Source organism: Monodon monoceros, unplaced genomic scaffold, assembly GCF_005190385.1.
Source record: "Monodon monoceros isolate NGI ecotype Baffin Bay Population unplaced genomic scaffold, NGI_Narwhal_1 Super_Scaffold_22, whole genome shotgun sequence".
NCBI lineage: Eukaryota > Metazoa > Chordata > Mammalia > Artiodactyla > Monodontidae > Monodon > Monodon monoceros.
Window position 1 is genome coordinate 56,490,135 of NW_021703779.1, and position 22,154 is coordinate 56,512,288.

Genomic DNA, 22,154 nt, shown 5'->3' on the forward strand with positions numbered 1-22,154 from the left:
TGTGCAGCTGCAGAGATTTTGGATGGCTGCCAGGGTGGTTCCTAGGCACCATCAGGGGTGATTGGGTGGAGAGAGTGGAGATGGACTCAGTTGGCTGCCATTAGGGAACATGAATACCTGTGGGGAAAAAGCTGGTCAAGACCTACAGTGGGCTCATAGCAGCTGTGCTGGCCACTGGCTTCATCAGTGGTGAAATCTGCTGAGTTTGTCTGCAGAGCAGGTCTCTGTGGACTTTAATCAGTCCCACTGCATGTCTGCTAATAACAGCCACTACTTTTCATCTTTGTTCCTAGCCAGCTGTACACATCTCAGCTTTGCTGGTCTGGGTGGTGCGAAACTGAAGTGGGACATTTACATACTGCCCTGAGAGGCTGGAGAAGTTGGTCATTCACTCCCTTCTTCCCTTCCAGGCAAGAGGAACTTTTCCTAGCTGGGAAGTTCCTTCTTGGCACTAAACAATGTTGACTTGAAGGATGGGGATGATGTAAACAAAATGCAACTTCTTCCTTCTCTCCTCTTTTTGTTGTTGTTGTTGCTCCAGTGTGTTTCTAAAACTTCCGAAGGAGACTATAGAAGCCTCCTAGAGGTGTTTTTGTTCATGGATAGCTATCCAATCATTGTTCTTGTGGGGGGACAGAGAAGCTGGACTCTCTAACACCACCATTTTTTCTGCCAAGCTTCATGTTGCCTTTCTGTTATTGTTTTCTAGTTTGATTCCATTGCAGTCAGAGAAAACACATGCATGATTTCAATTTGTAAACATTTTTGAAGTTCATTTTATAGACTAGAATATTGACTACCTTGGTATGTGCCCCATGGCCACTTAAAAATCATGTATATTTTACTGCTGTTGGGTGTAGTATTATATCAATGTTGATCAGATCCTGTTGGTTGATGCTGCTCTTGATTTCTTATTTTTTTTTTTTTTTTTTTTTTTTTGCGGTATGCAGGCCTCTCACTGTTGTGGCCTCTCCCGCTGCAGAGCACAGGCTCCGGACGCGCAGGCTCAGCAGCCATGGCCCACAGGCCTAGCTGCTCTGTGGCATGTGGGATCTTCCCGAACTGGGGCATGAACCCATGTCCCCTGCATCAGCAGGCGGACTTTCAACCACTGCGCCACCAGGGAAGCCCTTGATTTCTTATATTTCTGATTTTCTGTCTAGTTGCATTTTCAGTTCTTGAGAGAGAAGGTTGCTAAAGTCTCCAAGTACAATTATGAATTTTGTATTTCTCATATCAGTTCCACAAGTTTTTGTATCATCTAATTTAAAGTATATATATTTTTTGGTTTAGTGCATAAACATTTAGGATAGCTATGATTTCTTAAACATTTCTTAGAATTCCAATTTGATATATCTGTTCTGAGTGCATCACTTTTTAAAGGTTTTTAGTGGTTGTTTTAGGTATTACACTGTATATACATAACTTATCATAGGCTACTAGTGTCAACATTTCATGTCATTGGTGAAATGTATTTAAATCTCTCTTCATTTGAAGTTTTTTATGCTCCATTAATACCACTGTCTTAAGCGTTTTCTTCACATACACTGAGAACCACATCAGATCATACCATAATTTTTGCTTCATCTCAATAAAGTTGGAAAAATTTATTTTTTGCTCTAAGCATCAAACGTAATGGAGACAAGGGAAAAGCAGCAAATAACATACAGGGGAATCCGCATAATGTTAACAGCTGATCTTTCAGCAGAAACTCTGCAAGCCAGAATGGAGTGGCAGGACATATTGAAAGTGATGAAGGAGAAAAACCTACAACCAAGATTACTCTACCCAGCAAGGATCTCATTCAAATTTGATGGAGAAATTAAAAGCTTTACAGACAGGCAAAAGTAAGAGAATTCAGCACCACCAAACCAGGTTTACAACAAATGAGAAGGGAACTCCTCTAGGCAGAAAAAATAAGAGAAGCAAATAATCTACAATAACAAACCCAAAACAATTAAGAAAATGGTCATAGGAATATACATATGAATAACTACCTTAAATGTAAATGGACTAAATGCTCCAACCAAAAGACACAGACTGGCTGAATGGATACAAAAACAAGACCCATATATATATACTGTCTAAGAGAGACCCACTTCAGACCCAGGGACATATGCAGACTGAAAGCGAGGGGATGGAAAAAGATATTCATGCAAATGGAAATCAAAAGAAAGTTGGAGTAGCAATTCTCACATCAGACAAAATAGACTTTAAACTAAAGACTAATACAAGAAACAAAGAAAGACACTACATAATGATCAAGGGATCAATCCAAGAAGAAGATATAACAATTGTAATCATTTATGCACCCAACATAGGAACACCTCCAGACATAAGGCAAATGCTAACAGCCATAAAAGGGGAAATCAACAGTAACACAATAATATTAGGGAACTTTAACACCCCACTTTCACCAATGGACAGATCATTCAAAATGAAAATGAATAAGGAAACACAAAATTTAAATGATACATTAAACAAGATGGACTTAATTGATATTTATAGGACATCCCATCCAAAACCAATAGAATACACATTCTTCTCAAGTGCTTGTGGAACATTCTCCATGATAGATCATATCTTGGGTCACAAATCAAGACCCAGTAAATTAAAGAAAATTGAAATCATATCAAGTATCTTTTCCCACCACAATAATATGAGACTAGATATCAATTACAGGAAAAAATCTGTAAAAAATACAAACACATGGAGGCTAAACAATACACTACTAGATAACCAAGAGATCAGGGAAGAAATCAAAGAGGAAATCAAAAAATACCTAGAAACAAATGACAATGAAAACACGATGACCCAAAACCTATGGGATGCAGCAAAAGCAGTTCTAACAGGGAAGTTTATAGCAATACAAGCCTACCTCAAGAAACAAGAAATATCTCAAATAAAAAACCTAACCTTACACTTAAAGCAATTAGAGGAAGAAGAACAAAAAAAACGCCCAAAGTTAGCAGAAGGAAAGATATCAAAAACATCAGATGAGAAATAAATGAAAAAGAACTGAAGGAAATGATAGCAAAGGTCAATAAAACTAAAAGCTGGTTCTTTGAGGAGATAAGCAAAATTGATAAACCATTAGCCAGCCTTATCAAGAAAAAAAGGGAGAAGACTCAAATCAATAGAATTAGAAATGAAAAAGGAGAAGTAACAACTGACATTGCAGAAATACAAAGGATCATGATGGATTACTACAAGCACCCGTGTGCCAATAAAATGGACAACCTGGAAGAAATGGACAAATTCTTAGAAAAGCACAACCTTCTGAGACTGCAGCAGGAAGAAATAGAAAATATAAACAGATGAATCACAAGCACTGAAATTGAGACTGTGATTAAAAATCTTCCAACAAACAAAAACCCAGGACCGATGGCTTCACCAGCAAATTCTCCCAAACATTTAGAGAAGGGCTAACACCTATACTTCTCAAACTCTTCCAAAATATAGCAGAGGGAGTAACACTCCCAAACTCATTCTACGAGGCCACCATCACGCTGATACCAAAGCCAGATAAATGTGTCACAAAGAAAGAAAACTACAGGCCAATATCACTGATGAACATAGATGCAAAAATCCTCAACCAAATACCAGCAAACAGAATCCAAAAGCACATTAAAAGGATCATACCCCATAATCAAGTGGGGTTCATCCCAGGAATGCAAGGATTCTTCAATATATGCAAATTAATCAATGTGATACACCATATTAAACAACTGAAGGAGAAAAACCATATGATCATCTCAATAGATGCAGAAAAAGCTTTTGACAAAATACAACACCCATTTATGATAAAACCCCTCCAGAAAGTAGCCATAGAGGGAACTTACCTCAACATAATAAAGGCCATATATGACAAACCCACAGCCAACATCATTGTCAATGGTGAAAAACTGAAAACATTTCCATTATGATCAGGAAGAAGACAAGTTTGCCCACTCTCACCACTAGTAGTTTTGGAAGTTTAAGCCACAGCAATCAGAGAAGAAAAAGAAATAAAAGGAATCCAAATTGGAAAAGAAGAAGTAAAGCTGTCACTGTTTGTAGATGACATGGTACTATACATAGAATATCCTAAAGATGCTACCAGAAAACTACTGGAGCTGACCAATGAATTTGGTAAAGTAGCAGGACACACAATTAAGGCACAGATATCTCTTGAATTCCTATACACTCATGATGAAAAATCTGAAAGAGAAGTTAAGGAAACACTCCCATTTACCATTGCAACGAAAAGAATAAGATACCTAGGCATAAACCTACCTAAAGAGACCAAAGACCTGTATGCAGAAAACTATAATACACTGATGAAAGAAATTAAAGATGATACAAACAGTTTGAGAGATATACCATGTTCTTGGATTGGAAGAATCAACATTGTGAAAATGACTCTATTACCCACAGCAATCTACAGATTCAATGCAATCTCTATCAATCTACCAATGGCATTTTTCACAGAAGTAGAACAAATAATTGTACAACTTGTACGGAAACACAAAAGTCCCCGAATAGCCAAAGGAATCTTGAGAAAGAAAAACGGAGCTGCACCAATCAGGCTCCCTGAGTTCAGACTAAATGTTACAAAGCTACAGTAATCAAGACAGTATGGTACTGGCACAAAAAGAAATATGGATCAATGGAGCAGGATAGAAAGCCCAGATATAAACCCACGCACATATGGTCACCTAATCTTTTTAAAGGAGGCAAGAATATACAGTGGAGAAAAGACAGTCTCTTCAATAAATGGTGCTGGGAAAACTGGACAGCTAAATGGAAAAGAATGAAATTAGAACAGTCCCAAACACCATACACAAAAATAAACTCAAAATGGATTAAAGACCTAAATGTAAGGTCAGACACCATCAAACTCTTAGAGGAAAGCATAGGCAGAACACTCTATGACATAAATCACAGCAAGATCCTTTTTGAACCACCTCCTAGAGAAATGGAAATAAAAACAAAAATAAACAAATGGGACCTAATGAAACTTAAAAGCTTTTGCACAGCAAAGGAAACAAGACCAAAAGAGAACCCTTAGAATGGGAGAAAATATTTGCAAACGAAGCAACTAACAAAGGATTAATCTCCAAGATATATAAGCAGCTCAATATCAAAGAAACAACTCAATCCAAAAATGGGCAGAAGACCTCAATAGACATTTCTCCAAAGAATTTATACAGATTGCCAACAAACACATGAAAGAATGTTCAACATCATTAATCATTAGAGAAATGCAAATCAAAACTACAATGAGATAGTATCTCACACCAGTCAGAATGGCCATCATCAAAAAATCTACAAACAGTAAATGCTGGAGTGGGTGTGGAGAAAAGGGAAATCTCTTGCACTGTTGTTGGGAATGTAAATTGATACAGCCAGTATGGAGAACAGTATGGAGGTTCCTTAAAAAACTAAAAATAGAAATTCCATACGACCCAGCAATCTCACTACTGGGCATATACCCTGAGAAAAGCATAATTCAGAAAGAGTCATGTACTACAATATTCACTGCAGCTCTATTTACAATAGTCAGGGCATGGAAGCAACCTAAGGGCCCATCGACAGATGAATGGATAAAGAAGATGTGGCACATATATATACAATGGAATATTCCTCAGCCATAAAAAGAAACAAAATTGAGTTATTCGTAGTGAGGTGGATGGACCTAGAGACTGTCATACACAGTGAAGTCAGAAAGAGAAAAATAAATACCATATGCTAACACATATATATGGAATCCTAAAAATATGTATATGGTTCTGATGAACCTAGGGGCAGGACAGGAATAAAGATGCAGAGGTAGAAAATGGACTTGAGGACGTGGGGAGGGGGAAGGGTAAGCTGGGATGAAGTGAGAGAGTGGCATGGACATATATACACTACCAAATGTAAAACAACTAGTAGTGGGAAGCAGCCACATAGCACAGGGATATCAGCTCCGTGCTTTGTGTCCACCTAGAGCGGTGGGATATGGAGTGTGGGAGGGAGATGCAAGAGGGAGGAGATATGGGGATATATGCATACATATAGCTGATCCACTTTGTTATAGAGCAGCAACTCACACAACATTGTAAAGCAATTATACTCCAATAAAGATGTTAAAAAAAAAGAAATGTAATTGAGGAATCTAAATGGGAGAATAAAAGTCTATGATGTTTATTCATAATTTTGGTCTTTCTGTTGTTCTTTCTTCTGTCCTGCTATTCCAAGATCCCTTCTTTAATTGTGCCCTTTTTCTTTAAAGAACTTCCTTTAGCCATTATTTTAGGATAGGTCTGCTGTAACAAATTCTCTTAGTAGTCTGTTGCTCGGATTGCATAATTTGTGTTATTCTATAAGTTCACTGTTTCTTTCTCCTGTCCTCTCTATTGTATTGTTGAGTACATCCACTGAATTTTAAAATTTCACTTATGGCATTTTTCAGTTCTATATTTTTCACTTGTTTCTTCTTTATATCTTCTATTTCTTTGCCGAGTCTGTGTATTTCTCTGCAGAAATTTTCTATAACTTTGCTGAAATTTTTCCATCTGTTTCAAATGTATTCCTAATCGTGCATTGTAGCATTTTTATGATGGCTGCTTTAAAATTCTTGTCAGATAATTAACATCTGTGTCATCTGGATGTTGATGTCTTTTGATGGTCTTTTCTCATTCATGTTGAGATATTCCTTGTTCTTGGTATGACAAATAATTTTCAACTAAAGCCTGCACATTTTGGGTATTATGAGAATCTCATTCTTACTTATACCTTCTGTTAGAGCAGACCTCTTTTGACAGTGCCACTGCAGGGGAGGAGGTGCACTACCTTATTACTGCGAGGATGGAGTGGAAGTCCAGATTTTCCCCTTGGCCTCCACTGACATCCCAAAGGGAAGGAAAGACTCCTTGTTAGGAGTAGGTAGGGAAGGAAACACTACCTTGTCAGTGCTAGGCAAATGAAGGAGTTTAGGCTCCTCACTAGGCCCTGCTGATACCACTCTGGCTGGAGAAGAAGCGAGTCTCATTATGGTTCCCCACATGGTCTCCTCTCAACTGATACCACAGTGTAGTAGGCTTACTACCACAGAGTAACGGTAAAGTCCTGTATTTCTGCCAGGCCTCCTCTGACACTACTCCAGTGCTAAATGGTCATGGGAGTCCAGGTGCTTTATGTGGTCTCCACTGACACCATAGGGAGTGGGGGAAGGTATCTCATTACCGCAGGTGAGGATGAAAGTCTGGTTCCCCACTTGGCCTCCTTGACACAACCACATGGGGCAGGAAGAGGTTGGTTGAGGTGCCTTGTTACAGACTGGCAAAGATAGAAGTCTAGTCTTTCCACTCAGCATTTTCTGAGGGTGGGGGTGAGGCCTCAAGTTTTTGGTGGCATTTTGTGGTGAAGGGGTTATTATCTAAATTTTTTTGTCATTAGGCTGTTCCTTTCCAGTTCCTTTGGACAGAGAGAGCAGGCTTTTGCTGGGACCTCTTTTGACTGTACCTGTTGGTGTTCTTAGGTTGTCAGCTTCTACACTACCCAATATGGAAGACATGAGGCAAAATCAAAACCCTGATGACTTGTGGCCATGTCATTCCTCAGGTCCCAAGGTCCGTACATGGTCTGGTGTGCCTTGTTCCCTTCATGTTTCAGAGTCCTCATTTTTTGTTTTTTTTTAAGTTTTCTTTTTTATATTTTTATCTTATATCAGAGCATACTTGATTAATAATGTTGCATTAGTTTCAGGTGTATAGCAAAGTGATTCAGTTATACATATACACGTAATCTATTCTTTTCCAAATTCTTCTCCCATTTAGGTTATTACAGAATATTGAGCAGCATTCCCTGTGCTATACAGTAGGCCCTTGTTGGTTATCTATTTTAAATATAGCAGTGTGTACATGTCAATCTTAAACTCCCAATCTGCGGGCTTCCCTGGTGGCGCAGTGGTTGAGAGTCCGCCTGCTGATGCAGGGGACACGGGTTCGTGCCCCGGTCTGGGAAGATCCCACATGCTGCGGAGCAGCTGGGCCCGTGAGCCATGGCCGCTGAGCCTCCGTGTCCAGAGCCTGTGCTCCGCAATGGGAGAGGCCACAAGAGTGAGAGGCCCGCGTACCGCAAAAAAACCCCCCCAAAACAATCTATCCCTCCCCCCCCAACCCTTCCCCCCTGGTAACCATAAGTTTGTTCTCTAAGTCTGTGAGGCTTTTTCTGTTTTGTGTTGCTTTTATATATAATGTCTAGGGTTTTTAGGCTTTCTCAGTAGAGAAATAAAATATGCATATTAAAATCTATCAAATATATTAATGCATGTGTATGTATATATATGTATTGTTTTTCTTTGCCGGAATGACAAAGAAGAAATTATTGAAATGACGTTTGGAACTAGGAGTTGAGAATAAGTAAAGGGTGGAATTATTTTTCATTCTAATTCCTTCATGGTTGGAAATTTTTACCATGTATATGTATTGCTTATATTTAAAAATTTTAAAAAAACACTTAAAGCAGTAAATACTTTTCAGTTCCTGTCCTCGATGACTTGTCTTGGGAAACGGAAACCACTGTCCACTCTTTCTTCCAAAAACTATCTCCTCTCCAGGAGTCTATGGCTCCCCTATCTCCTCATTCTCATGTTACTGAACATTCTTTCTTGATCTGTTTTGTGGTCTTTTCTAATGGCCCTTAAAACATTGGCACTCCCTAGATTTCAATCTTTGGTCTAACATTTATTGTCTTGCTACAAGTATCCCTAGGCAAGACTTGCATGGTTTTAACCACTGCCTCTATGCTATGGAAGGCCAACTTTATTTCCCTAATCCTGTTTTATTCTCTGACCTCAGATGTCTCATAGGCATATCTATCTTAACTTGTCCCAAACTGAACTCCTGCTCTTTTTTTCAAATCTTCTTCTCCCTCAGCCTATCCATCACAGTAAATGGAAACTTCATCCTTCTAGTTGCTCTGATATAAAACCTTGAAGTTATCCATGGCTCCTCTCTCTCTCCCACATTCCACATGATTTGTTAGCAAGTCCTGTCAGCTCTGCCTTCAAAATTATTTAGAATCTGACCACTTTCTCACCATATCCACTGTTACCACCGTCATCCAAGGTATAAACCATTTCTTAATTGCATTATTGAAACAGGCTCTTAATTAGACTCTTTGTGTCTACCCTTGTTCCCCTACAGCTATTATCCACACAGCATCCAGAATAGTCCTATTAAATATAAGTCAAATCAGGTCATTTCTCTAGTCAAAAACCTCATTCTACTCAGATAGTAAAGTCAAAATCCTTCCAATGGGTTCTAAGGCCCTATAGGATCTATTTAGCTTTCCCTCTCCATTTCCTCTCTGAACCATCTTCTTCTGTTTCCTCTTTTGATTAATCCTTCTGGCCTCCTTTTTGTACCATGAACATGATATACACATTTCTGCCTCAGGGATTTTCCACTTACCATTTCTTCAGCCTAGAATGATTTTCCCCCAGATATCTGAATGAACAATTCCTTTATTTCCTATGGGTCTCTGCTCAAAAGTCCTTCTCAATGAGGTCTTCCTGGCCACTGTATTTAAAATGTGAAAACCACTTCTCAACCCTTCCTATTCCCCTTTTCTGCTTTACTGTTCATCTTAATGCTCATTACCATTTAATATATTATATATTTTAGTTATATTGATACTGTTTTTCTAAATTACATGAGGGCTGTATCCCCATGCCTAAAACAGTACCTGGCAAATGTGGATACTCAAAACATATTTTCTGAATGAATGAACTAATCAGTTAATCAGTAAATGATATCTGGGCTATAGACCAAGAGTCAGAAAATTACAGCCCACAGGTCTGCTGCCAGTTTTGTCAATAAAGTTTTATTAGAACATTCATTTGTTTATGTTATCTATGGCTGCTTTCCCAATACAAAGGTGGAGTTGAGTAGTTGTGACACACATCTATGACCTGCGAAGCCTAGAATATTTATTATATGGTTCTTCAATAAAAAGTTCGCCAATCCCTGCTTTGGATTCATAGTCAACTACTTCCTAGATATTGCTCTCTCGATATATTCCAGAAATCTCAAATCCAATCTGCCCCAAACTGAGCTTTTGCTCCATCTTTCTAAAATTTTCCCATTCTGTATTTCTTATATGTATGAAGTAGAGCCCCATCCACACAGTCACCCAAATTTAACTCTATTCATCATACTACTTTAATTTGAAGCAAGGCTTTCCCAAGCCTGCAAGAACAATTTCAAACATTCCAAACTCCTTAACTAGACAAAGCCTAGTCCTTTTAGAACATGGCCACCGTCTGCCTCCAGTCACATCTCTTGCCACTCCTATTTCCATTTCATGTTCCAACAATATAAAATGGTTTGGGGCTTTAGGTCCTTGGGCCTTTGTTCATGCTGAACCATCTTCTTGAAATTTCTTTTCCCTATTTCCCTTTCTTTCCCACTTTAAGTATTGACATAGGTTGTACTTCTCTGCAAGTACCCATCCTTGATAATCCCAAAGTGTCCTGTATATACCCAATAATATCACTGTACCAAAATGATTGGTAAGGCAGCACTGTATAGTGATTAAGTACTTCAACTCTGAGCCACGTACATGGATTTAAATTCTAGCTCTCTCACTAGCAAAATGGCCATGGGCATGTAACTCTCACATAGCATGTGTTTATTATCATCTTCACATTTCAGCTGAAACACAATGACTATCAGAGAAGTTACATTGCTCAATGTAACACAGATAATATGGCAGAGAATGTCAATTGTTCTCCAATATCCATTCTCTCCTTCTTTTAGTAAAAGAACTAAAGTCTTAGCTAGGCACATGGTTGCCCCAAACAAAAACTAAATTTTTCTGCTTTTCTTATAGCTAGATCTGACCATGAGATTAAATTCTGATAAATGGTATGTAAATAAAAGTGATATGTGTGACTTCCAGGTCATTGCCTTAAAGGAAAGGGTTATATCCTCAGCTTTCTTTCTTTCATACTTCCCAATTGATATAATGTAGAAGATATTTGGTCATGCAGATGAAGCAGCACCTTAGGGATGATGGAACAACAACAAAGAAGTAAGCTGGGTTCTAGCCTTTGTCAAGTCACCGTATCAGGCCTGGACCACCTTGCTGAACTGTTCCAAACCAAGAAATAAATGTCTCTTGTGTTGGAGCCACTGTGGTATCTTAGCAGCCTAACCTGTATCTTACCTAATACAGCTAGTAAGTGGAAGAGCTTGAACTGTGCATACCACCTGGACTATATCACCAGTCCCCTCCCCCTGAAGAAAAGTTTGTATTGAATTATGTTCTGCTAGGATGGCATTGGCTGCTAGAAAGCCTAGAGTCAAATGTAGGACCGTCCCTAGCAAGTGTATAGGACTTGTCATTAAATATTTCTTGTCTAGCCTCATTCCTGGGTTCATTTTCTATCTGTATCATGATTTTTCATTTGATCTAATTACAATGTACACTACCTCATATTTTACAGACCATATAAATATAACACCTTAAATTCTTTAGAATGTTATGGGGTTTTAATAAGTATTGCTTTCTTTATGGTTTAATTGTACATATACCACTTTTATATCTATCATTTTCCTTTGTTTACATGGTTGTCTCCATATTGTACTATTAACTCCTTAAAGGCATGTACAATGATATTTTTCTTCTATACCATCTTGCATGGGGTCTGATAATAAAATAGTTGCATGCTCAAGCAATGTTTGCTGAACGAATGAATTTCACAGGGTCAGAAATGCTACTAAATGTCATTGTGTCATATGGAATTTCCTTCCATTATAACTTGAGCCAGAGAGAAGACACAACTCTAAAAATTGGCTAGGGGAAAGTGTCACATGGTTGGAGGAGTGATGGTAAAGATAGGAAATACATACCTTGACAAAGTGCTCAATTAGGATTTCCACCACAATGTTCTGGAATTTGATGTTCATCATGGCAGCCACAGTGTCCTCCTGAGCTCTCATGAGAGTGGGCCCAAAGATCACCCCCATGTTAGAGGGGGTCATAAGATTCTCTTTGCTGTGCTCACACACACTGCCAGAAGAGAAAGAAAATGATTAACAAGATTTTCTCCAAGACCCCATTGTAACCAAGACTGTGTTAGATGCTTTAGGGGGTAAGAGAAACTAAAAAGTAGAAGAAGAGGAGAGGCCCAAAATATATATGGGAAGAAAAGATTACAAAGGAAGCAACTAGCAAAGAATACAAGATAGCATATAATTAGGGGCCAAACTGAGCCATAGCTAACTTAGTTTGTAGCACTGTAGAAGTCATGAGAAGAGGGGCGGATGGCTATAGTATTTGGAAAGACAGGAGGGAAGCAAGAAGGTATTCCAGGGCAAGAGGTACAGCATGTATAAAGCATATATAAAGAACAAAGCACATAGAGAAAGTGCCTACCAGTCTCACCAGTCAGGAATCTAGTCTCTTCCCCAGCCCTAGCTAGAGAGGCAAAAAACTCAAAGAGCCAAAAGAGATCCTTAAGATTAGCACTTTTTCATTGTCCTCACATTCCAGATGAGAAAACAGAGGTCCAAAGAAGGAAAGAGATTTGGCTGAAGCCACAGTCAGTTAGCCTGATTAGAGAAGGGCCTCTAATCCCAAATTTTCTGGTCCCTAGTCACTTTCCTTATTTAAATTACCTTAAGTAGCTTCCTATCACTTATAGGACACTGCCAATCCTCTTCAAAGTAGCAATTAAAGTCTTCAGTAACTTGACACATATTTCCAATCCCAATGCACAGCTTGGGCTCTGACGCTGACCTGGGTTTGAATCCCAACTCTGCCACCCATTAGCCGTGCAACAGTGAATGTTGCTGACCTAACTTCTCTGGGCTTCAGTTTTCCCACTTGCAAAAATAGTATCTACCTCAGACGGTTGTGAAATAAATAGAGCTAAATTGCTTTAGCATGGTATCCTGGAAATATTCCATTAGAAGTATCTGCTGTTATAATGACCTCTCCAGGAGCCTCCATCTAGGCACTGCTGATGTCTGACACTCTTATATACTACACTGCTTAGATGAAGTTTTCTGGCTATATCATGCTGTTTCAGATCTCCGTATCTTTGCTCATGCCATTCCCTCTGTTTAGAATGTCTCCATCCTCCTAGATCCAAAGAATGTCTATCCTTTGAGATTCACTTTAGGTGACATCTCCTTCAGGGCTCTCACAGCCCACTGTCCTCATCTTGATTGACACCATTGGCAAGTCAAATATATTGCAATTTTCTGTTTCTTATCTGCCTTTCCTACTAGGTGGTAAACAACTTCCAAGTGTGTGTGCCTCACACAGAGCAGATACTAATTAATTATTTTTAATAGAACTGAGAGCCTCTAGCACTCTTTCATGTAGTACTGGAGGCAGCTAAGTAAAAGGTGTACAGCGCTTTGGTCAGTTTGGCTGTGGGAGTGGGGAGATAAGGGAATGAAACAGCCCGCCACAAACACTAATTTTCAAAACCTGCCCAGGTCAAGTCCCTTGAGAGACTGACCCCATTAATAGGCAGGCTCCTGTCACTAACAAGGTAATTGACAGGGACAGAATCCTTAGACAAATCCTAATGAAGTCTGTTAAGCCCATGACAAAGGCTGGGTGCCATTCAGATGATAATGAACAGCAACTATTCACAGGCCTTTGGTATTGCTGGACTGGTGATGGATCCCTTTTAACAGTTTAAATACTTCTGCAATTAACCTTTATTCTTTAGTGACAGAATATTTCAGATGTTAAAATGGAAAAGCAACTCCATGCTGCCACCGAGATCCAGAATGGCTAAACCACTAGTAACAAGGCAAGGACACTTGTGAGACAACAGCCTCCAGCATGTGTAAATGCTTATATTCTTTTTTGAGCTTTGAAAGAAAGTGACTTTGGTTGAATATGCCAGAGCTCACTTAATCCGCATAACTCCAAAAGGCAGAGTATATTATCTCTGAAGGCTAGTTTCACAGAGGGTAAAGAACTTAGTTAAAGTCAAACAGTTTGTGAATACATGGCAATACAGGGATTCAAACCCATATCTGTTGGGCTCCAAGTCTTACAGTCATCCCATTGCATCCCACTGCCTGCTTGTCTAGTTCCTGTCAAGAAATCAGCCCCTATGGGGGCCTCTTTAGGCTAAAGCCACCTTCTGTTTCTCTGATGGAGGTTCAAGGTATTCCATTTAGGACACTCTTTTCATTCTTAGTCTTCTTATGAGATTTGAAAGGTAATCTATTCTTTGGGGAGGTTTCTTTCCATTTGACATCTCTCCTTTTATTATACATTTTGAAAATCATTAAGAGGCATAATTGTGGGTTAATAAGATGAATGAAACCAAAAATAAGGGCATCATGAGTAGTTAATTAGGTGGGAGTTTGTAATATGATTTGGAAGCAAAGAAATCTTAAATTCTTTAGTCCACTTAGACTAAAGAAAATAGATACAACTTCTTTTTTTTAACATCTTTATTGGAATATAATTGCTTTACAATGGTGTGTTAGTTTCTGCTTTATAACAAAGTGAATCAGCTACACATATACATATATCCCCATATCCCCTCCCTCTTGCATCTCCCTCCCACCCTCCCTATCCCACCCCTCTAGGTGGTCACAAAGCACTGAGCTGATCTCCCTGTGCTATGCATATGCTTCCCACTAGCTTTCTATTTTATATTTGGTAGTATATATAAGTCCATGCCACTCTCTCACTTCATCCCAGCTTACCCTTCCCCCTCCCCATGTCCTCAATGGATACAACTTCTTGAACATCAAAATTTAAACCAGAGAAACAGGTATTAGAGAGAGGTTATAAAAAGCCTCCAATTTAGGAAAAAATAATTTTGATTAGATGGTTTAGATCAGAGGTCATAAATTAAAATGCCTATAAAAACAGAACTACCTTATGATCCAGCAATCCCAATTCTAGGTATATATTCAAAGGAAATGAAATCAGTATCTCAAAGAGAATATCTGTACTCCCATATTCATTGCAGCATTAGTCACAATAGCCTAAGTGTCCTTAGATGGACAAACAGATAAACATATACACACAATGGAATATCAATAAGCTTTAAAAAAGAAGGAAATCCTGCCTTTTGCAACAACATGGATGAACTTGGAGGACATTATGTTAAGTGAAATAAGCCAGACACAGAGTAGAATGGTAGTTGCCAGGGGCTGGGGGAGGAGAAAATGGGGGAGATGTTGGTCAAGAGGTACAAATTTTCAGTTACATAAGATGAGTAAGTTTTAGAGATCTAATATATAGCAATATGAATATAGTTAACAATACTGTATTTTGTGCTTGAAATTTGCTAAGAGGGTAGATCTTAAGTGTTCTTCATAGAAAGAAAGAAGGAAGGAAGGAAGGAAAGAAAGAAAGAAAGAATGAATGAAAGAAAGAAAGAAAGAAAGAAAGAAAGAAAGAAAGAAAGAAAGAAAGAAAGAAAAAGAAAGAAAGAAAGAAGGGAAGGAGGGAGGGAGGGGAGAAAGGAAGGAAGGGAGAAAACGGTAACTATATGAGGTGATAGATATAGTAATTAGCTATATTGTGGCAATTATTTCACAACATATACATATACCAAACATCATTATGGTATATAAGTAATATACCATAAACATATACAATTTTTATTTGTCAATTATACCTCAACAAATATGAACAAATAAAAATAAAAACTGAATAAGTTCATTAAACTGGTTCCATCACTAACACGTTGTATGACTTTGGGCCTATCTTTTTCCATCCCTGGATATCTGTTCCCTCACCTATAAAATGAGGTGGTTATTGGGTAATCTAAAGAGTCTTTCAGCTCTGCCATTCAGTGACTCTAAGAAAGTCCTTCCCTTGAAAATAATGGAGAAAAGAAACAGTCACACATTACACGTCTACTGTTGGAAGAACATAGAACCATTTGTTAAGTATGTCTGCCCTCCCCACTGTAAAGACCACGCCCCCAATACCCAAAATAACCAAAAAACCCACCCCAAATCCCCAAAAAACAAATTTTAAAAAAAGGACTTGAATCAGAGCAAGCCTCTTGATTCAAAATATGGGAAACTTTAAAGGACAAATGACCTGTTTTCTTTAACAAATAAATTATAAGAAACAAGAAAGAGATGAAGAAGAAACTTACAGATTGGGAACATGGTAAAAACACAGAGGCCCTATCCTATCAAACTTTGGCCTCTGTGTTCTTTATTAGCCCTCCAAGTGATTCTGATACACACAAAAGATTGAGAACTACTGCTATAGATAAGGGATCACCAAACTATGGCCCTTGGGCCAAATCCAACCTGTTTTTGTAGATAAAGTTTTATTGGAGTATTGTTATGCTTATTCATTCACATATTATCAATGGCTGTTTTTGTATTATACAGGTAGAACGAAGTAGCTGCAACAGAGTCCATATAGCTCACAAAGCCTTCAATATGTATTATCTAATCCTTTCTGGAAAACATTTGCTGACCTCTGCTAGAGATTAAAAGAGACTTAAAAAACATCTGAAAAGATTCCTATGTGTGGACGTTATTTGGATCCTTATTAAAAAAAATATATATATATATATATATATATGACATATTTGAGACTACTGGAAAATTGAACACAGAATATTTAATGATATTAAGTAATTATTAAGTTTGTTTTCAGATGTGATAATTATATTGTGTTTATATGTACAAAGAATTTTCATTTTTCAATATACATACTGAAATATTTATGGATAAAATAACGTCTTAGATTTGCTTCACAATAATATAGGAGGAGGGGAAATGAATAGGGATATAGATGAAACAAGATTTGCTACGTGTTGAAAATTGTTGAAGCTGGGTGATAGGCACATGAGAGTTCCTTACAGGCATATGAGAGTTCCTTATACTATTCCTTCAGACTCAGGATGCCACAAGGATTTAAAAAGTCCCCCACCCTCCTCCACAAGATTTTGGTTAAAGATTTAAGAGGATTATACCTGGATCAAGGTTGAGTAGAGGCCTTTCCAGCCAGAATGGAAAAAAGCATCTGAAGTGACAAAAACCCTTCTTAAGGACATTATTCCTAGGTACGGCCTTCCCTCTACTATTCAGAGCAACAATGGATCTGCTTTCATCACAGAAATAATGCAAACAGCAAATAAAGGTTTAGGTATAAAATGGAAACTTCACTCAGCATGGACACCGTAATCTACAGAAAGGGTAAGAAGATGAACCACACTCTGAAGAAAATGCTCGCCAAACGATGCCAGGAAACTCATCTAAAATGGAAAAAGGTCTTGCTGATTACTCTCCTTTGTACACTGGTGGCCCCTAGAAGCGGGCTAGGTATACAGGATACCACTCTTACCTCCTAAGAGTAAAGAAAGAGAAACATTTCTAACACAGGAGGCAAAAATTAAACAGTATGTACAACAGATTGGTCAATTGTTAACCACTGCATGAGTTTGTATTCCACAGGTCTCCCCCTCACCTGGAAGCTCCCTTGCATCCCTTTAAAGCAGGAGACCCAGTGCTGCTGAAAGTGTGAAAAAGAGCAAGGGCACTTCTCTGGTGGCACAGTGGTTAAGAATCTGCCTGCCAATGCAGGGGCCATGGGTTCGAGCCCTTCTCCAGGAAAATCCCATATACCGCGGAGCAGCTAAGCCCGTGCACCACAACTACTGAGCCTGCACTCTAGAGCCCAAGAGCCACAACAATTGAGCCCACGTGCTGCATGTACTGAAGCCCACGTGCTCTAGAGCCTGTGCTCCACAATAAGAGAAGCCTGTGCAACACAACAAAGAGTAGTCCCTGCTCACTGCAACTAGAGAAAGCCTGCATGCAGCAACAAAGACCCAACACAGCCAAAAATAATAAATAAATTTAAAAAAAAGAGCAAGGATCTGAGCAGCAGCTTGAAGAAAAATGGAAGGGATCCTATGACATTCTTCTTACTGCTCAGAAACTTTAAGTATTTGTTCCGACAAGCAGAATGAAAGTTCTGTTTTCTTATCCTTTCTCATACCTTTTATGTACAAAGTTATAGATCCATATGCTGATCCTTTTGATAATTCTAACTGCCAGATATGTGATCAGCTTCCTATTTCTGGGTCTTCAGGATTGCCTTAATGGGTTTTCCCCATACAGGAAAAGGTTTGGAAACAACTGGCTACAACAAGTCTCTCTGAAGTACCAGTTCCACACTAGGCTTCAGACTTATTCCCTTGAATTCCTAAAGAAATGAGATCTTTTCTGTCTACTAAAGTTCCAGTTGTCATTCTTCTTACCTCTAACTGGGCCTGTTGCACCAAAATGGCAGACCAAGGGATTGAGATCTTAATCACATAAGACTCGGATCCAGGACTTGGAGCTCAAATATTGTAAATTTGGTATCTACTCCCCAAAATTTAGACACCTCATCTCAGCAGGAAGTAGAATGGTCGTCACCCAGTTCCCTGAAAGATTTGGGGAAAGATAAAACCAAAGCGGGGATTAAAACCGAGTTCCCCTAAAACCAAGTTCCTCTGCTGAGTTTATGATTAACATCTCTATCCAAAATGATTGTTCCCTTTCTAATCTAATATCTGTTCTCCTCAAGATTGAGGAGGATCAAGTAAAAAGCGGGGAGTGAGACCAAGCAGGGCCCTGTGGGGCTCCCAGGCCTCCCCGTTTCTTGTAGGCAAGACTCCAGCCTGCATGACTTTCCCTGTGTTCCAAAGGGAGGGTTTGAACAGCTGCTAATCAAGGGAGAAGCAGCCAGGAAACCACCTGAGGAAAGACTAAAGGAACCAGAGAAGCTCATCAAGATGACTACCTGAGACCAGATTAGAGGAGTGCAGGCCCTACACATAACCTAATCTTGTCAGAGACCCCACCCTTGAACCACTGTTATAAAACCCTTCATCAAATCCTCTGGGGTTGTGACACATAGTTTTTCAGGCATGCACCAGCTGTGTCCCCCTTTGCCTAGCAAAATAATAAAGCTATCCTTTTCTATTCACCCAAAACTCGGTCTCCAAGGTTTGATTCGGCACTGGCGTACAGAGAAGCTGAGCTTTTGGTAACATCCCAATCCCTGAAGATGATGCCCTTAAGGGCAGACAGCTTTGGTTTCAACCATTGGTGTTATATTATTCATAATTTACTTTAAATACTGCAACATAGCCAGTACAATGTCCTAAATTTCATCAATGTCATCAATTGCAATCACACCATTATTTTAGTATGTACCACTGAGAAAGAAGAAACTTTCACTGTCAAATCATTATGTAATATTTTTGAAGACATTTTAAATAGAAAATAAACTCAACAATGAACATAATTTAACTAAAATGACTACAACATGAGCAGCTATGATCATGTTCATGCATGTAGACGTTATGATAATTACATAAAAACCGCTATCTGACAACAGTGATTTTAAGAAACAATTGATTCTAAGATGCATCCAGAATTCAGGTTACAATTTGAAAAAGAAAAGTGCCCTTTAGAACGGATGAAATTTGATATATGTGTTTGTTAGTTTTCATGCACACCCTAGGACAGGTCAGTTATGGTTGTAGTATTCTACCTTTAAATGCATATTTACATACTCTAGGGCTGATTAATTAGTATTTAAAAGACTAATCAGAAGCCAGAGGGGCTGCTATAAGCTTCAGCTAACCTCATCTCCAATCAACACCAATGGCTCTGTTAATTAGCATGGTTGGTGGCAAACTGACTTCTCATTGCTTAGATGTGTCAAGATAAATGGATTGTGGATTGGCTAGAAATATTGTATAGACATTCTCAAGCTTTCATTGACAGGTTAGAATAGAGCAATGATCAATCTTAACATCAGTAAGGTCGGTCGACTAATATTATGAATCTTCAGATGTGATGCAGCATAAGGTACACAAAATCACCTATGATGTGTTCTATCCCCAAAACAGTTAACTTGAATCCATCTAGCCTTAAAATACAACCCCTACTTTATAAGAAATAAAGAAAATAGGGGAACAAGCTGAAAAATACAATGACGAAAGTAGACAAAACTAGTGAGAGAGTGGTGTGGACATATATATACTACCAAACGTAAAATAGATAGCTAGTGGGAAGCAGCCGCATAGCACAGGGAGATCAGCTCGGTGGTTTGTGACCACCTACAGGGGAGGATGGGAGGGAGGGAGATGCAAGAGGGAAGAGATATGGGAACATATGTATATGTATAACTGATTCACTTTGTTATAAAGCAGAAACTAACACACCATTGTAAAGCAATTATACTCCAATAAAGATGTTAAAAAAAAACAAAAAAGACTCTACAGAACAACAAATTTTTGGGTCAACTAAGGAAATGTTAATATGGTCTGGAGAGGTAGAACTTGTTGAACTGAAAAAAGTTTGGTGTTACTGAACAGCATAACCTCAATTTGGTAAAAAATGTAAATGTGTTTGTGTGGGGTGTGTGTGTATACATAAACACACACCCACACCCACAGAAAGATCCAGAAGAAAAAGCACGAATATATTAATAGTAGTGATTTTTGGATGCTGAAAATAGAAAGCTTTTATTTTTGTTTATTGACTTGTTTTGCTCTTCTATATTTTTCAATCTCTACAATGCAATGGTATTGCTTCAGAAATAACAAGTGCTATTATTACAAAAGTAAGAAGATTCTAATAAGCCTAAGAGCTCACACCCTATAGAATGGTAGCCGAAGCCTAGGATTGCAAAGGGGTCTTGGTCTTGCATTTGGGCATTAGATCATGGGATTTTATTGCCTGAACTACAATTGCGTTGCTGTATTATTATCTCATCTGTTTCAATTTAAACTTTAATGCATGATGCAGTCAGAGCAACTGAAAGGAAAGAGAGCTGAGACTTCACTGAGTTTACAGAACAGGTTGTACAACTGTTTTGAATCTGCTTCGAGATAAATACCTGCATGAGTGGCAGAATTAGGCCTGAGGCTTGCTTGCATTGCATATGCCACTGGTCATGAGATTGTGGGGGAGGTAACATGTACCGTTCTCCTACTTCAGATTAATGGAAGCAATAGGTAAAAAGCAAAAAGAATGGAATAATTGGGAATCTCAAATTGGCTGATGTCAATTTGTGTTTGCCTGTAATTAGCCTAGAAAATGGGCCAGCAGTGGGAACACACTAAGAAGGCGTAAGTTATAATTATCATATAGCTTATGAAAGCAGTGGTTGGCAGGCAGAAAAATTATGTGAATTTTGAAAGCACATAGATTTTCTTCTCCTGTGTAAATTTCCCTGTTGGAACTAAGCCTATTTTATTTGCATTTTCCCTATAACTCTTGGTTTTAAAGATACAAAAAAGTTGAAAGAATGGTACTATGAAAATTAATACTGTCTATACCTAAATTCAGGAATTAACATTTTCCTACATTTGCTTGTTCTCTCTGTATATTTTTTTTCTGAGCCCTTTAGAAGTAAATTGTTTCAACCCGAAATATTTTAGTATTCATCTCCAAATAATAAGCATGCTGTCCTACAAAACCACAATAACATTTTTATACCGAGGAAAATTTATAATAATTCCATATCACCTGATATCTGGTCCGTATTCAAATTTTCTCAAATATCATGAAAAAATTATTTTATAGGTGGGTGTTTCAAATCTAGATCCAAAGTTCATACACTGCATTTGTTTCTGTTTCTTTAGCCACAAAACAGTACCACTACCTTTTTTCCCCAGGGCATTGACTTTTATAAAAATTCCAAGCCAGTTGTCTCAAAGAATGTCAAACATTCTGCATTTTTCTATACCCTGTATTTCCTGTAAACTTAAAGGCTAAATTTGATTGGGGTTAAACATTCTTGGCAAAAATATTTGTTTATGTTGTATACTTCTTACTGTATCCCATCAGAAGGTAGATAAGGTCAGTTTGTATCATTATTAGTGATGCTAAATTTGATCAATTAATTAAGGTGGTATTTGCCAGATAACTTCATTGTAAAGATATAGTTTCCATTTGTAATTAGTAAGTAATCTGTGGGTAATACTTTGAAACTATATGAATATCTTGTTCCTGAAAAATCTTTTATTCAGTGGTTTTGATCCACACCTGAAACAGGGTGCTGAGGTTGCAAACTTGTAGTTTTTCTTTTTGTTTTCTTTCTTAAGTGTAGTTGATTTACAATATTAGTTTTAGGTGTACAACATAGTGATTCAATATCTTTAT

General features: G+C 38.2%; 1 protein-coding gene across 1 annotated transcript in view; it reads right to left on the minus strand.

Moving 5' to 3' along the window:
- The window catches only part of OPHN1 (oligophrenin 1), a 606,300-nt gene that overhangs the window by 105,713 nt on the left and 478,433 nt on the right, over positions 1-22,154 (minus strand). Inside the window, exon 19 of the mRNA XM_029240840.1 lies at positions 11,883-12,042. Coding sequence (XP_029096673.1) covers positions 11,883-12,042 — 160 coding nt within the window. The remainder of the gene's footprint in view (positions 1-11,882; positions 12,043-22,154) is intronic.